General features: G+C 48.6%; 1 protein-coding gene across 1 annotated transcript in view; it reads left to right on the forward strand.

Moving 5' to 3' along the window:
* Positions 1 to 17630, forward strand: part of Myo7b (myosin VIIB) — a 64223-nt gene that overhangs the window by 25963 nt on the left and 20630 nt on the right. Inside the window, exons 14-23 of the mRNA XM_032885357.1 lie at positions 3442 to 3611; positions 3992 to 4129; positions 7935 to 8087; positions 8621 to 8719; positions 9554 to 9648; positions 13428 to 13512; positions 14989 to 15207; positions 16140 to 16310; positions 16424 to 16633; positions 16768 to 16935. Of these exons, the coding sequence (XP_032741248.1) occupies positions 3442 to 3611; positions 3992 to 4129; positions 7935 to 8087; positions 8621 to 8719; positions 9554 to 9648; positions 13428 to 13512; positions 14989 to 15207; positions 16140 to 16310; positions 16424 to 16633; positions 16768 to 16935 (1508 nt within the window). The remainder of the gene's footprint in view (positions 1 to 3441; positions 3612 to 3991; positions 4130 to 7934; positions 8088 to 8620; positions 8720 to 9553; positions 9649 to 13427; positions 13513 to 14988; positions 15208 to 16139; positions 16311 to 16423; positions 16634 to 16767; positions 16936 to 17630) is intronic.

The following is a 17630-nucleotide window of genomic DNA, read 5'->3' on the forward strand; positions in this document are numbered from 1 at the left end:
ATGTCATCAGAGGTGACTTGTAGGAGTCTGTCCTCTCCTCCCACAGTGTGGGGCCTGGGGATGGAACTCAGGCCGTTGGACTTGCTTAGCTGTCTCGCTGGCCTGTAATAGCGCTTTCTATATTCTGGCTGTAAGTACCTCATCAGACAGGTGGTTCATAAACAATTTTTTCATGCTGAGGGACCATCTTTTTTCACTTTTGCTTTGGTGGCTATGGATGGAGCTCAGGGCCTGACACAGTGCAAGTGCTCTCTCCCACTAGCTATGTCCCAAGTCCTTGACTTTCCTGTTGTGGTGGTGGTGGTGGTGGTGGTGGTGGTGGTGTGGTGATGGTGGTGGTGGTGGTGGTGGTGATGGTGGTGGTGGTGTGTTGTTGATGGTGGTGGTGGTGGTGATGGATGGTGATGGTGGTGTTGGTGGTGATGGTGGTGGTGGTGGTGGTGGTGGTGGTGGTGATGGTGGTGGTGGTGATGGTGGTGATGGTGGTGGTGGTGGTGGTGGTGGTGGTGGTGGTATTTGTCATCCTTCACCTCCAAAATATCTGGCATCACATGTGTGGACCACCATATCACTTCCTTCCCTTTTTTTTTTTAAAGACAGGGTTTCTCTGCGTAGCCCTGGAAATCCTGAACTCACTCTGTAGACCAGGCCGGCCGCGAACTCACAGAGATCTGCCTGCCTCTCCTCCTGTGCACCACCACTGCCTGGCTCATTTCACTTTCTTAATTGTGCCAAAGGTTTTATCTTGAAGACGTCTTGTTTCTATCTATCCTTATGTCATAGCTAGAGTCCACTGTCATGTCTTGTGCTGGGAAGGTTTTCCTTTTCATTGTTTCTGTTTTGAGACAGAATTTCGTTTCCCTATGTAGTTCCTGCCAAGGAATTTGCTATGTAGCTCAGGCTAGCCTCTAATATCCCTGTTTCTGAGTGCTAGGATCACAGTCATGAGTCCCTTCTGGGTGTTCTCCTGCATGTTCTTTCATTGTTGCTCACTGTTTTGTTTTACTGCCTTCAACACCTGATCTCCTGCCTCCACCTCCCGAGTGCTGATATCTGTGCCACCATGACCAGTTCATGTGGTGCTGGGAATTGAACCCAAGGATCATGCATGCTAGGCAAGCACTCTGCCAGCTGAGCCACACCCCAGCTCCTCCCCTACATATTCTTGCCATAGGTCTAGATTTTACTCTTAGATTTTAGATCCATGAACTAACTTTACATTGCAGTCAGGATATGCATGGTTTTCAGTAGAGAAACTTAGGTTTAAGGTGTCAGTCTGTTTTGCTTAGAAGAATGGGAAGGAGATCATTGTGCTCTTGTGGTCAAGAAAACATGGTAAGGAGGCATGACTCGCAGTTGTGTGACGTCTTTAAGTAGAGACACAAATCCAGGGACAATCCTCACATGTCTTTCCTTAGAGTGACAAAGGGGCAGAACGGCTGGTAGCTTACCTAGAGGACTCAGGGTGCAGAGAGGTAGGACGGTTCTGTTGGAAAACTAGGAAGATGGTGTGGCTCCTTCACAGTCCCTGCCACATCCTGGCTTTAAGCTCTTGAGAAAGGGAGAGTCCCTGTATTAGCCAGGGCTCTCTAGAGGAACAGAATTAGCCTATATTAAAGGGCATTTATTAGAGGAGTGGTCCAGCTCGCCCAACATGAAGGCCAGGAGCCTAGTAGTTATTCAGTCCAGGAGGCTGGATGTCTCAGTTGGTCCTTGGCCTATGCTGGAATCCTGAAGAAGATTCTAATACTAGCAAAGAAGTCTCAGGAACAGGACATGATTGCTGAGAGTGTGGATGGGAGATGTGCCTGGTTTTCATGGAGTCTGGGGTATTCTAAACTAGGTCCTCATGCTGGAAGAAAGAAGTTTCCTGACTCTTTTTTTTTTTTTTTTTTCTCGGAGCGGGGGACCGAACCCAGGGCCTTGCGCTTCCTAGACAAGCGCCCTACCACTGAGCTAAATCCCCAACCCCAGTTTCCTGACTCTTAGCATCCCTGTACGTTTCATGCCACTTACAAAAGCAAGCAAGAAAACAAACAAACCTCATTCTTGAACTCACAGGGGTGTTGGGGATGGGTTCAATGTCCTATATGGGTTCTGGGCTATGGTTGCTCATATTGGTTTTCAAATTGACTACATCCGGAATCAACTAGAACCCAAGCAGCTAGCCTTGCCTGGGAAGAATTTTGCTTAATTGGATCTTTGAAGTGGGAAGACCCACCCTAAATCTGGATCATTTGAGGTCAGAAAGACCCTCCCTATCCTGACCACACCCCCTGGTGGCCGCCTATATAAAAGGAGATGGCAGAAGGAAGCTTTTGCTTCTTGCCTGCTTGCCCTCACTCTTGGTGGCAAGTTCATGAGTCCCGTTCCTGAGACCCCTTTGCTGGTATGTATTAGAATCTTCTCCAGGATCTTCCTCAGCCACAAAGCCATGCAAGAGCCGTGTGAGGCCTTGTCTCAGACAAAACAAAGAACAAAACCAGCCATAAAGCCACAAACACAAATGCTAAAGGGCCTTGTTTTTATTTGGGATGCCCTGTTGTACCCATGACCTCATGTGTTTGTGGCTTATAGGTAGCCATCTGTCCTTGTGACCTCACACAGTCCTCTCTCAGTATGCCTATGTATTGACATCTTCTTTTAATGACACTGGACATACTGGGTCAAGGCCCACCATCATGACTACATTTTATGTTAATCATTAACGACCCCCTCTCAGGCAGAGGTAGTAGATAAAGTGATTTCTATGCAAACATCATGACTGAAGTCAATTCTCAGAAATTGCATTTAAGGGGGAAAAAAAGCTGGACTTAGTATGCCCCCTGTAACCCCAATACTAGGGAGGCAGAAACAAGCAGACCCTTGGGGCTCACTGGATAGAAGCCTATTTGGTTAACTCCAGGCTAATGAGGAGTCTCAAAAAAAAAAAGTGCACATGACCCGGAGTGTTCTCTGATCTCCACACACACAGGTATGGGTACCACACTTAAACAAGCATTCACACACACACATGTGCATGAAGCCTCCTCTTCAAACACAGGCGATTCATGTGGGATCTATAGGTACTGGAACCAAGGACCCCAGCAAATAAGTTCAGGTGGATACAATTCAGCTCAGAACACTGTCCTCCCTATTTCTGAAGGTTAGGTCTTCCAGTTGGAAAACCTCCAACCTATCAGAATGCCCAAGACCACAGACACTGCATAATGTATTCATTTAAACCACACTGCTGAGTGGGGGTGTGATGTCAGGTGTTGAGAGTTCAGAGGTCAGAAGTGACTTAGCGATGGGTGGGACGGAAGCTCTGCCCGAGTGGAAGATAGACAGTACGCTTCAGTGGGACATTCTGGAATCCCTCTAGGCGAGCTCATCTTACTCAAGGGATAGAGGAGATGGCTGAACTGTCCTGAAGGGCAGCCCTGATGTCCCTCCCCACAGGCTTTCTGGAGAAGAATCGAGATGTGCTGAGCACTGACATCCTCATCCTGATTCACTCCTCGAAAAACAAGTTCCTGAAGGAGATATTTAACCTGGACTTACCACAGACAAAGCTGGGGCACGGCACCATCTGCCAGGCGAAGTCGAAGACGGGAGGCCAGATCTTCAAGGTGGGCCACTTACCTGCCACCCTCACCCACCCCAAGTCACAGAGCCAGACAGATACAACCCCGGAGACCTTTTACTCACCAGCGGTTCCTAGCGTGCAGCGTGTAGCTTGTGCTGGGATGAAGGGGAGAGAAGGAGAGAAATACAGAGGGAAAGAGGAAAAGACGGGAGTAGAAAAAGAGGGGAATAGAGAAGAGGGGAAAGGAAGGAAGGGAGGGAGAGAAGGAAGTGAAGAAGGGAAAGAAAGAAGGAAGAAGGGATGGGGAAGGATGAAGGGGAAGTGAGCACACATGTCCTGAGTGGCAGCCCTCTCTGTGGCACGGTCCACAGTGCCCCAGGCACAGCTCCCCAGCCCTTATGTCCCCTCACTGTTTCTTTGCAGCCATCAGACTCCACCAAGCGCTCCGTCACCCTCGCGAGCCAGTTCAAGCAGTCTCTGGAGCAGCTGATGAAAATCCTGACCAACTGCCAGCCCTACTTTGTCCGCTGCATCAAACCCAACGAGTACAAGAAGCCACTGGTAACTAGGAGGGACTGGGGTTGTGCCAGGAGGGGGCAGGGTTCCGAGGGGCTGAGTTTGACACCTAGAGTTGACACCCAGGGCAAGGCCAGCATTATAGCTGTCACTTGTCCCCACTTTGCAGACACCGGTAGGAACTGGTTGCAGCTCAGTGGCCTGCACACTCACCTCACACTGACTTCCACACACTCACATCTAGGGCCTCAGCCCATCCATCGTCAGCTGTGTGTGCTTAATTAACCAGGCTTGGGGCTTCTCTGGGCCTCATTAGTTATTGTCTCCCACAAGGTCAGCTTACTCTTGTCTATAGGATATTAGAAATGAAGCTCTGATCACCAGAATGCCCGCACGACCCAAAGTGTCTGTGGAAGGTAAAACATCACATCTGTAGGAGGGCATTTGGCACTGACAAGCTCTGGCAAGTGAACACAGCCAGCGGAAGCCGACTGGAACTTTATGATTTCAGGATTCTGCACTGTGCTCATGTTGGTCAGACTTTGGCCTCACATCCTTACATGATGGGTGCATCTGTATGGAGCAGTGCCGTTTGGCCTCTGAAGCCAAAGCTAACATTTGGAGAGGTGAAGCTCAGGAGAATCAAAACTTACATTTGGGAACTAGAAACTGGAAACTTACATAGGGGTTTACAAAATGGCATTTTTCTCAAAACCCAGTGGTCTTGTCTCAGCTAATCTTTTGATAGAAGAGACACTGTGTTTCTCAGAAAAGGTGCACCTAGTCTAGGAGCAGATGGTATGCACATCTTCCACACAAAAGCCACACTTAGCAAAAAGCATCAACTATTTTAAATGTCAGTACTGAAGGGTCACATCTGTAGGAGCTTCCTCCACATGCAGTGGGGACAAAAGGAAGCCTGCGGTACCCTGATCTATAGAATTCCCCTCCCCAAAACTCTGGAAGCACAGGGAGTCCCCAGTTAGGAAATATGGTTTGCAAAGCCAAAATTACTAAAAAGCATGTCATAGGGAATAGGAAGATATTGGTGTATGCATGCTAGTGTATATATGCACGTGTGTGTAAGTGTGGGGTGTCGCATACGTGCACACGGATGATAGAGTTCGATATTGCGTACCTTCCTTTACTGCTCTCCGACTTACCTAGTTTTTAAATTATTTTGTTTTGTGTGTATGGATGTTTTGCCTGCATGTGTGTACACCCCATCAAGCCCAGAACTGGAACTATGGACAGTTGTGAGGCATAATTCGGGCAGTTCTATAACCAAGGTTGTTTTATAAAAGATAGTATAGGCAGCGACTGTAGACAGCAGCCGGGCAACTCTTTCCCTCTGCCGGGAAAACTGCCTTCTCTTAGAATTCCTGCAGGTGGCCACACTGCCTGCCCTGGGCCGAGGCTCACATTCTGTGGGTGTCTCTGACCAGAATTCATCTCAGTGGCGGCAGCTTCCCCCTGTGAACTGTAGAGGAGAGAACTAGGGTGAGGACCAGATTGAAGCTCAGCCACCCAAGAGTGTGGCCTTGCCCTCCAGGTATCTTTATTTTATTTGTTTGTTTGTTTGTTTGTTTTTGAGACAGGGTTTCTCTGCATAACAGTCCTAGCTGTCTTAGAACTCACTCTGGAGACCAGGCTGGCCTCAAACTCACAGAGACCCACATTTTCCTCTGCTTTACTGGCTGGGATTAAAGGCATGTGCAACCACCCCAGGCGGTATCTCATCTTTAAATCAGAGCCAATCCATCATGTAGGTTGTTGTGGAGATTAAATAAGAAACCACAGGCTCTCAGGACATGCTCAGTCAATAACAGCCGGCTACACCCAGGGCTCACCACAGTGACCCTTACCAACCTGCCCATGGCTTGTCTCTTTACAGGGTGTCATCTCCCCTAGTACCACAGGTCGAAAGTAGCCTCCAGAGTCTTGGAGACAGAAGGGAAGCTAAGCACCATGCCCAGATTCCTGTCAGTCATGCTAGCCTCTGATCTTAGCTCCCTCTTCCCATCCAGTTGTTTCTGTCCATCCTGTGGAAGAGAGGACAAGTAGAACCTCAAGGGTCTATGCCTCTGAGTAGATTCACATCTGTCTCCTGCTATGGAGAAGTGTCGTATCGCTGCCTTTATTGGGGCAGCATCTAGACTCTGTGTGTGTGTGTGTGTGTGTGTGTGTGTGTGTGTGTGTGTGTGTATGTGTGTGTGTGTGTGTGTGTGTGTGTGTGTGTGTGTGTGTGTGTGTGTGTGTGTGTGGGTGTGTGTGTGTGTGTGTGTAGGTGTAGGCCAGAGGACAACTTCAGATGTTGTTCATCAGGCATTGTCTTAGCTAGCACTTCTATTACTGTGATAACACACCATAACCAAGAGCAACCTGGAGAAAAGGGTTTTTTTTATTGCTGTTGTTGTTGTTGTTTTGTGTGTTTGTTTTGCCTTGTCTAAGACAAGGCTTCTTTGTGTAGCCCTGGCTGTCCTGGAACTTGCTCTGAAGACCAGGTTGACCTCGAACTCACAGAGATCCTCCTGCCTCTGCCTCCTGAGTGCTGAGATTAAAGGCATGTGCCACCACCAGCTGAGAAAAGGATTTATTTTGGTTTATGGTTCCTTCTCACAGTCCAACACTCTGGGAAGTCAGGGCAAGAACCCTGAGGCAGGAGCTAATGCAGAGGCCATGGAGGAGTGTGGCTTCCTAATAACGCTTGTTCTTCATGGCTTGCTCAACTTGCTTTCTTTCTTTTTCTATTTTTATTTTATGTGCTTTTGTATTTTGCATCCACAAGTATCTGTGTGAGGGTGTCAGATCCCTGGGAGTGGAGTTACAGACAGTTGTGAGCTGTCATATGGGTGCTGGGAATTGAACACAAGACCTCTGGAAGAGCAGCCAATGCTCTTAACCACTGAGCTGACTCTCCATCCCCAACCTGCTTTCTTACACATCTATCCCAAGGGGGACACCACTCACAGTGGGTCAGTCCCTCCCACATTAGTCACCTTTAGAAAATGTACCACAGACCAATCTGGTGGAGGCATTTTCTCAACTCAGGTTCCCTTTTCTCAAATGACTCTATCTTGTGTCAAGTTGACGCAAAACTAAACCGGCACAGGCATCGACCACCTTATTTGTGAGACAGGGTTTCTTCATGGCTAGGTTGGCTGGCTCGTAAGCCCCAGAGGGTCATCTGCTGCTAACAACTGTTCAGAACTGGGACTACAGACACACACCACCATGCCCTACTTTTACTCGTGTTTGCACGGAGCTATCTCTCCAGCCTGCAAATGTCTGTCCTATTCCCGGTACTATATATGGCTTAAAAATGACGGAAGCATGGGGTTCTTATGGGTCTTACAGTATCTCTGTCTCTGTCTCTCTGTCTCTGTCTCTGTCTCTGTCTCTCTCTCTCTCTCTCACACACACACACACACACACACACACACACACACACATCTCACTATATCCAAGGCTGGCCTCATGATGCTCCTGTTTCTATGGACTAATCTAATTGGCCTGAGTTCCAGTTCCTAACTATGGCCTTTTATGTCCTTGGAGACAATTTCAGCCACTCCCACTGCTGTCTTCCAAAGGTTGTTTGAAATCTGGGTATAGCGTTATGTCTGTAATTCCAGCACATAGGAGGTAGAGCAAAATGACATGTCAAATTCTGGGCACGCACCTAATAAAAACAGTCATTTTAGTTTGACCAAGCATTTGTTAGGTTCTTCTGGTCTTTGGGGGATGGCGGGATAGGTCCCTAGGCAGGCTGAGCTCCTCTGACGGCAGCAACGGTGAGTGGTTTCGAAGGATGGGATCCTAGGTTCCTCAGCCCTGTCTTCTCTACCCACAGCTGTTTGACCGAGAGCTGTGCATTCAGCAGCTGCGTTATTCCGGCATGATGGAGACCGTGCACATCCGCAAGTCAGGCTTTCCCATCCGCTACACATTCGAGGAGTTCTCACAGAGGTTCCGCGTGCTGCTGCCTAGTCAGGAACGTACGCAGGTGTGTGTCTAGAGGCCGATAGAACCCTGTGCCTCCCACTGAATCTTCTCCTCCTTCCTGACTTCTGGAACCCGCCCCCGCCTGGATACCCAGCTTCAACATGCTCCCTGTCTGTCCTTCCTTTTGTCCTCCTACTCCATATTTGTGCTGTATAGACAAGATGGATGACTCGCACTGGCTTCTGCTTGATTCTGGTGGTTTACTCTGCTCTCCTGGGACTACCATGTCCAGGACCTGAGGTGTGGCTAGAAAGCTCTGTGGAATAGGATGTGCTGCCATCCTTCTGCATCCTGCAGCCACCCCTAAAGTTGGGATTGGTTTGAGGCTAAGTGCTCCTTAGCTACATGGAGGCTCCAGGCCCACCAAGTACCCCAAGTACCCCTCATCCACTTAGCCTGGAGAGTAGACAAGGCCTGTGTGTATAGACAGCCCTTGTTGGGTGGCCTGTATGCAAGGCAACCCCTGACTGAGCAGCCCTGGGGAAGTCCCCACTGCTCCCCAGAGTCCCTGGCCATCCCTGATTTTCTCAACAGTTTCAAAACAAGCACCGACAGATGACCTCGCGCATTGCTGACCTGTGCCTGGGGACGGACAAAGACTGGAAAATGGGAAAGACCAAAATCTTCCTGAAGGTGAGCTGCTGGGAAGACTGGCTGCCTCTGGGAACAGTGGGAGGGGAGGGAAAGAGCCCCAGCCACGCCTACTCCGGTCCCCAGCCGCGCTGTGGGTTCCTCTGGCCATAGACTCGTGCACTGGCTGGCCCCATAATGGAAATCTGGGATCTAGACAGGAAAGAGGTAACAGACAGTGTACCAGAGAGAATTTCCCAAGGAGCTGGACAGAAAGATGGAGTAGCCATGAAAGGCTACACAGAGGAACCCAGGGTGGAGTTGGTGTTGGGGAAGGGATGGAAAGAGAAGGTTCAACCCTACATTCCTGGTTCCTTGAGGCCATGCTCAAGGTCTGGTCCAGCTCTCTGCCCCAAGCTCACCAAAGCACATGAGAGACTCAGTCCTCCTGATGACAAATGGAGGGAGGGGGGGAGAAGGAAAGGAACACAACTGAGTCCCCAACCTCTCCTCCCCACCAGCTGAGGTGCCACGGTTGTCTGTCCTGCAAAGACAACCCCTGCCTTCCCAGGTCTATGATGGTGCCAACAGCCCTGTGCTTCATGTCTCAGGCCTCAAGGAACTGGGGGAGTAAGAGGCAGGAGAGATAACCATGGGTGAAGACAGTGACTTTGGGAAATGAAGACTGACAGATCAAAAGAGCGAAAGGAGAAGCCAGACCATGTTGGCACTAGAGTGAGATGTCTTGCTGCATTCAGAACCACACTGGTTCCTTCTTTGCTAGTTCTTGTAGGAGAGTCTGGGACATCCTGACGTTTGGAGACCAAGACCTGGTACCAAGCAGGGGCAGTGGGGGTGAGGGAGGGACAGCGACATGATGATGTCACCCATCCTCAGGATCATCAGGACACGATGCTGGAGATCCAAAGGAGCCAGGCCCTGGATGGAGCAGCGATCCGAATCCAGAGAGTCCTTCGGGGACACAAATACAGGTGCCAGCCCCTTAGACCATCCTGAAGTTTGGATTGGTCCACAGCTCACTGAATAGGCTCTGGGCACCTCACACTAGGCAAGTGCCTAGATGCTGTCAGTCAGCACACACTGTCCTTCAGGCAGGCCAGGGACAGACACTGAGGGACAAGATTTCCTCAATGGGGACATTCAGCCTACGTTGGTAATTCTAATAGATTATTGAAAAAGCATTCTGTAAGCAAACAATGTCAGTCTCAATCTCATTTCTACATGTGTCAACATACAGTTCACCACATACACACATACATGCGCACACATACAAACACAAACACACACGTACATACACACACCATACACATATGTATATACATTTATACACACACCCATAACACACACACACACACACACACACACACACACACACACACACACACACACACACACACACACGGGGGTACAGGTCCTCATGTTTGCAAGACAAGCACTTTGCTGATGGAGCCATGTCTGTCAGTAGAGTGATATCTTCCTTCTTGCTTTTGGGTCTTTGAAGACGCTAGTCTTAGTTCCTGTGTCATAGTCCTTCTGGTTCCCCGGGGTGCCACTCACTTTTTTCAGTCTATTTCTTCTCCATCCTGCAGATTTATTTTGTTCTGTCTTGAATCTTACTGATTTGTCCTCCGATCTCTCCATTCTGCTGCTCAGTCCCCATCCTCTGAGGGCTCATTATCAGTTACAGTAGTGTGTGTGTGTGTGTGTGTGTGTGTAGTGTGATGTGTGTGTAGGTGTGTATAGGTATATGTGTGTGTGGTTGTATATAGGTATGTGTGTGTGTGTAGGTATGTATATGTGTGTGTAGGTGTGTATAGGTATGTGGGGGGTATATAGGTATGTGTACATGTGTGTCTGCGTGTGTAGGTGTAGGCCAAAGAGAAGGCTCATGTTGGCTCATTGTTTGGTGGTCTAATCCATCATGGCAGGGAAGACATGGTAGAAAGACCTTGAATCAGCTGGCCACTCTGCATGTACAGCCAGGAGCAGAGTGAGACGCATGTTGGTACTCTGGCCACTTTCTCTCCCTTGTGCAATCTGGCACTCCAGCCCATTGGATGGCACTGACCACAATTAGACTGAGGCGTTCACTTATTAATGCAGCTCTCTTCTAGAGTTTTGTCTCTTAGGTGATTCTAGATCCTATCAGGTCAACAGTCAGTATGAACCCTCACAGGAGTGGCCTTCTTACCCTGGGGACTAGTGAGAGGCTTCTCCCCCAGGTCCCCCCACAATGCACCTCTCCTTCCACTGTGTGGGTCTTGGGGAATCAAACTAAAGGTATCAGGTACCACAGGAATCACCTTTACCTGCTGAGTCATCTTGCTTGCCTAGTTAGTTTTGATGCTTGAGGCTCATCTCAAACTCTCACACATTCTAAGCATGGACGCCACAACTGAACCGCATTCCCTGTCCCTTGGGTAACTATTTTGTGCCATGGAGACAGTATGATACATAGGATACTTATGAAGATGTCATGTACTAGACATGAGTAGTATTCTTACCCACTCCCCTACCTCAACCAGAATCTCCTAGCTTTTGCTGAATGTGCCCCGGGCAGGTAGCTAGGTCAGGTCAGGTGCCGCTGTTGTTAACACTGGAAGGAAACATATTACCTTTGCTTGTGGCGCTTTGGTTGTCACCTTGGCTGCCTATTAGATCACTTGGAAGATTAGTTCCAGGCTCTCAGGTATATCCAAGCCCAGGACGTATAGTGCTTTATATAAAACGGCATTGACAGGCCTGGTGGTACATGACTATGCACCAGCACTATAATACCAGCACTCAGAAGGCAACAGCAGGAGGATCGTGTGTTCAAGGCCAGTCTGAACAAAACCCTGCCTCAAAAGTTTTTATTATGTTTTATTTTGCTTTTTATGTAAGTGTTTTGTCTACATGTATGTGTATGCACCATGTGCATATCTACTGCATGTGGAGGCCACAGAAGGACATCAGGTCCCCAGGAACTAGGGTTACAGATCATTGTGAGCCACCAGCTGGGTGCTGGGACTGAACTCGGATCTTCTGCGAGCGCAGCAGTGCTCTTAGCTGCTGAAGCATCTTACCAGCCCCCTTTAAGATTGTGAACAGTACAACGTCGGCACATAGAGTCTAAACACAGCCTCCTGTATAAGTTAGCCCAACTCTAGATAATATAGTGCAATGCCAATGTCATGCAAATGGTTATTGGGATGTATTATTTGAGGAGTAATATGGTAACAATACATCTGTGCAGGTTCAGTGCTGATGCAATCTTTCCCAAATAGTTTTGGTTTGTGGTAACTGACTCAGTAGCTGTAGCACAGTAGTACTCAACCTCTGGGTCATGACCCCTTTGTGGTTGAAATGAGCCTTTCCTAAAGGTCCCCTAAGACCATTGGAAAACATAGATAATTCGCAACAGCAGCAAAATTACAGTTATGAAGTGGCAATGAAATAATTTTATGGTTGGGGGTCGTGGCAACACAAGGTACTATATTAAGGGTCACGTCGTTAGGGAGGTTGAGAACCACTGCCATAGAACCTGTGTGTACACAGATCTATACAATTTGCTTTACCTTTTGTTTTAATAACTGACTTACTCTTTCTGTCTCTCACTTTTTTTCAGTTTGTGTGTGTGTGTGTGTGTGTGTGTGTGTGTGAGAGAGAGAGAGAGAGAGAGAAAACAAATGTTCTGATATACATGTTTTATATGGGACCCAGGAATAATCAATATTGAAATTTTCTGTATAATTTTAATATGACTAAGGCATACCAGGAAAATTCCAGGAAATATTCATCCAGGAAAACATTAAAAGTGTAAGAAAACAGAATTGAGTATGAAATTAAAGATCCTCATGGGCCAAGCTCACCAGAGGACGCCGACTCTCTAGAGCCCTACTTTCAGATTCTGTGTCCAGCCGGAGCTGAGCGGCTGCCCAGAAATTGAGACTCTCACTCAGATGACCCTAAGATGTGCCAAATTGCCAGTTAAAGCTAAGTAGGACACAATGTAAGCGTCAGATGGGTGTGCCATCCTGCCTAGACTTCAGCTTCAGAGGGTGGAGATGGGATCCTCAGAGCAATTGGCGGCGAAACTCGTCGTATCACCAAGCTCTAGGTTTGACTGAGAGACTGAAAGAATGGGCAGGTGCAAGACTGAGGATAATTTTTATATCAAAATCAGACCTCCATATATATGTGCACAAAAGCACATAAGCATATGTGTCTATACATGCAAACGCACATGAACATGTACAGCACACACACACACACACACACACACACACACTGACACACACACACACACACAAACAGAAAAAAATATGGCAGCTGGTTCTGCTCCTTCCTAGATCTCGGTAGACTATGAAGGGAGGAGACGTTTCTTTATTGTTTTTAAAAACTGGATTATCATTATTCAAAAATGTGGGGGGTTTTCTTTTGCTTTAACTTTTTCTGTTAATTGTCTGAGGTTGGGCGTTGTTTGTGACGCTGAGGAACGAACGTTAAACTTTACACTAGACAAAGGCTCTGTCACTGAGCTGCATCCTTAGCCAAGAGATTTAGGCTGTTAATGGCAGGTCGTGACTGTCACCTGGATGCACATCTGTCATTTGTCTGCAAAGGCGTCTGAGCATGTGCTAACCAGATTCCTTCCTCCCTCATATTCTATCACCTTCTTTTGTGTCCAGAGGGATCCCTTGGCTCCTAAACACTTTGCAGGGTCTAGGAGAAGAGTTATTAAATACCTCTAATCTGCATTCCCCTCTAGGAAGGAGTTCCTGAGGCAGAGACGGGCGGCTGTGACCCTCCAGGCAGTGTGGCGGGGCCATAACCAAAGAAAGAATTTCAAGCTGGTGAGACAGAGAGCTTGGGAGGATGTACTTTCAGGGGCAGCAGAGAACTGACCCAGGAAAGATGCGGTCATGGTTGTTTCCCTGGATTAGAGCTCCCAGGCAGGAAGGGTTCTTTCTGTTGCCGATCAATATAGAATACAGATCTTAAGTGACCATGGCAGCTCTTCCCTTAGCATCGTGTCAAAGTAGTCCCCTCCAGAATTTTGGGTGTCCCCCAGAGCTGGACTGGGATGATGATAACCAGACTGGTGGACCTCGTGCTACAGTATCTACTCCTCTTGGTTCTTCCCACATAGGCCTCAGAGAGTGGCTCTGCTCTATGTGAGTAGCCATAGAGCACTATCACTCTTCTCTCTGGCTTCCCTTGACTCCTTATTCATTCTCATAATGACTATGACTGTAACTGTAGCACAAGAGGGTCACAGAGTTCCTTGGTAGCTCACAAGTATGGAGGCGTCATGAGGGCCTATTATACTGAGCACATTGTTTTATTTTTTTTTCTTTTTCTTTTTTTCGGAGCTGGGGACCGAACCCAGGGCCTTGCGCTTGCTAGGCAAGCGCTCTACCACTGAGCTAAGTCCCCAACCCCCATTGTTTTATTTAATAGCAATCACTCTACAAGTAAAGGGAATAAAGCATAAGACCTTAAATAGATTTGCTCAGGAGTGGTCCATCTGGCATCTATGGGTCTGTGTGACTTTCAGAGCTTTAGGCTTGCCCACTGAGTTGGTCTTTGATCAGAAAACAGGCTCATCCTGGAGACCTAGGAACTTCTGTGGCATGGTATAGATTGGGTGTTTGTCCATTTCTCTCCTATTTTAAAGACGCCCCCACCCCGGTGGGCACCGCACAGGGGTTCATTGTCCAGCAGTGCAGTAGTGAGCATGGCTGGCCACTATGACGCCCATGTCAGTCCACTGCTTACATCGCATTAGTCACTTTTCATTTTTACTGCAAGACAATACCCAACAAAAGCAACTCAAGGGAAAAATGGGCTTCTGCTGGCTCGCAGTTCAAGAGTCCAGCATGATGGGGGAGTCATGGCAGCAGGGATATCGGACTGCATCCACTGTCAGAGAGCAATGAGTTCCTAGAGTCCAGAAACCCAACCCATGAGATGGTGCTGTCCACACTTAGGGTATATCTGCTTAGCTCAATTAACCTTATCTTGGGAACTCGTCACAGATTAGCCTAGAGATTTGTCTCCAAGGTGATTCTAGACCTACCAGGTTCACAACCAACATAAACCATCACATATACTATTTGCCCGATGCTTGTCTGGTGCTTATTTGAATGGGAGGCTCTGCTCCAAATCAATAGGTCCACGGGTATTGGCATGTATATATACTTATAACACCAGCATTGTACCAAAAACCAGGTGACCAAATTACGCTGAAGGTAATTTCTCTGTGGAGAACTACTCTCTGCTCTCCCAGGAAAGTGGTCTTGCAGTAAATCTATTTCCTGCTTTCACAGATCCTCGTGGGTTTTGAACGGCTGCAAGCCATTGCCCGGAGCCACCTGCTGATGAGGCAGTTCCAGACCATGCGACAGAAGATAGTGCAGCTGCAGGCCCGCTGCAGGGGCTACCTGGTGCGACAGCAAGTGCAGGCCAAGAGGAGAGCAGTGGTGATCATTCAAGCCCATGCCAGAGGCATGGTGGCCCGGAAGAGCTACTGGCAACAGAAAAGCAGTGTAGGTAGTCACTTGGTATGAGAGGGAGGTAGGGTTGGCTGGGGCCAAGAGGGAAATTGATGAACAGCAACTAAGGATACTTATGAGAAGACCCTTGAGAACATCCAACCTTCTCAAGCAAAGATGTTTAAATCTACTAGAAAGTTACTAGAAATACAGCAAGAATCCATGAAGGAGATGATGCCGGGGCTGGAATTTAGATTGTACAAAATGACTGGGAAGATAGCTCAATTAGTAAATGTCTTAGTTAGGGTTTCCATTGCTGTGAAGAGACGCCATGACAACTCTTATAAAGGGAAACATTTCATTGGGGCTGGGCTGCAGTTCAGAGATTCAGTCCATTATCCTCATGGTGGGAAGTATGGTGGTAGAGCAGACATCATACAGGAGAGGTAGCTGAGAGTTCTAGATTGGCAGGCAGTAAGAAGAGAGAGTGACACTGGGCCTGGCTTGGGCATCTGAAACCTCAAAGCCCACCCCCCAGTGACATACTTCCTCCAACAAGCCACACCTACTCCAACATGGCTACACCTCCTAATAGTGCCACTCCCTGTGGTCCTATGGGGCTACTTTCATTCAAGCCACCCCAGTAAAGCACTTGCCATATCTCCTGTTGCTATGATAAGATATCCTGACAAAAACAATTTAAAGGAAGAAGGATTCATGTAGGAAAGTCGAGGTTGCAGGAAGTTGAAGCAGCTAGTCGTCTTACAACCAGCCAAGAGCAGAAACCCAGGGAGGTTAATGTGCGTGTGCTAATGCTCATCTTCTTCCCCCACTCATATAATCCAGGATCAGCTGCCCATAGAGGTGCCACTCGCCGTGTGTGGTATTTCCACCTCAATTAATGTAACCACGATAGCAGTTGCTCCCAGACCAACCTGATCTAGACAACGCCTTTAAGTAACCTTCTCTCTATGGGGTGTGTACAGGGACCTCCGGTCATCCTGGCTAAGGAGCCAAAGGGCCAAGGTGTGGCCCTTGACAGGAAGCGTAAGTCCATCTATGACACCGTCACTGACACAGCGATGGTGGAGAAAGTGTTTGGCTTCCTCCCAGCCATGATTGGAGGTCAGGAGGGTCCGGCCCCAACACGCTTTGAGGTAAGACAACGCAAGGAGGGTTGGGAAGACCCTTCTTGGGCTAACTGGGACTAGTGATGTGCACTCCATTGACCGAAAGGTTGGCCCATGTCCTCCCTGTCTGACCCTCCCAGGATTTGGAAGTAAAGACCCAGAAACTTCATGAGGTTGACCTGGACACAGTGCCCATGACGGAGATGCCAGGAGAGGATGTGGACGGCCTGGCTGAGTACACCTTCCCCAAGTTTGCTGTAACTTACTTCCAGAAATCAGCCAGCCACACCCACATCCAGAAGCCCCTTCGATACCCACTCCTCTACCATGAAAATGACACTGACCACTCGGTACCAGCTTTTCCCCGGTTTCTGTGTGGCCCATCCTGCACCCCCACCCACTGTTCAGAGAAAACAAGCAAAGAGCCCAGATTACCATAGGTCCCATTGCCGGAACCAACCGGTCTTTCTGTCTCATTCCCCAGGCAGCTCTGGCTATTTGGATCATCATCCTGAGGTTCATGGGTGACCTTCCAGAGCCACAGGCCTATGGCAGGAGCAGCCTGACTGGCAGCTCAGTGATGCGGCAGATCCACGACAGGGTGGACAAGGACAGTGTCACTCAGGGTCCACAGCACAACAGATCCACACAGGTATGTGGCAAGGGCAGCATAGAGGTGTCCTGTAGAGAAGGACCTAGGAAGCTGGGTGGAGGCACCGTCCACTGCATCTGGTACCCAAGACCCAAACTGCATCTGGGACTCCTGAGTCAGGAGTGGCACCGGGACTGTTGGGATTTTGCAATCACAAATGGGAGATGGTCTCCTGACTCTGCACGTTGGCATTGACTCCAGCCAAACTCAAATTAGCATTCAAAACAAAAGCAGGCTTTTAAGAAGGAGGCTACAGTTCAGTTGGTAGAGTGTTTGCCTAAGAATGAGCAAAGCCCTGAGCTGGTCCCCAGCATCACACGGCTCAGACAAGGTGGGGGCAAGCTTGCTATTCCAGCACATGTACGTGTTCTGGAGGCAGGAGGACAGGGATTTCAAGGCCATCCTTAGTTAGATAACAAGCTGGAGGCCAGAGAAAGAGGCGAGGAGAGGGAAAATAAGAAGGGCTGGGAGATGACGCAGAGGACAAGAGCATTTGCCATGCGAGCTTCATCAAATCCCCCCCAAGCCAAGCCAGGCAGTAGCGTGCGTAGATAAGCCGAGCATCCCTCCGAGGAAACGGGAGGCAGTCAGAATTCCCAGGCAGCGGACCGGGTGTGTGCAGTGGTGATGAGGTCCTGTCACAAAGGTGGAAGGTGAGAACTGAGGCCTGAGGCTGTCCTTGCCTGACACTTGGG

The sequence above is a fragment of the Rattus rattus genome, chromosome 15, assembly GCF_011064425.1.
Source record: "Rattus rattus isolate New Zealand chromosome 15, Rrattus_CSIRO_v1, whole genome shotgun sequence".
Taxonomy (NCBI): Eukaryota; Metazoa; Chordata; class Mammalia; order Rodentia; family Muridae; genus Rattus; species Rattus rattus.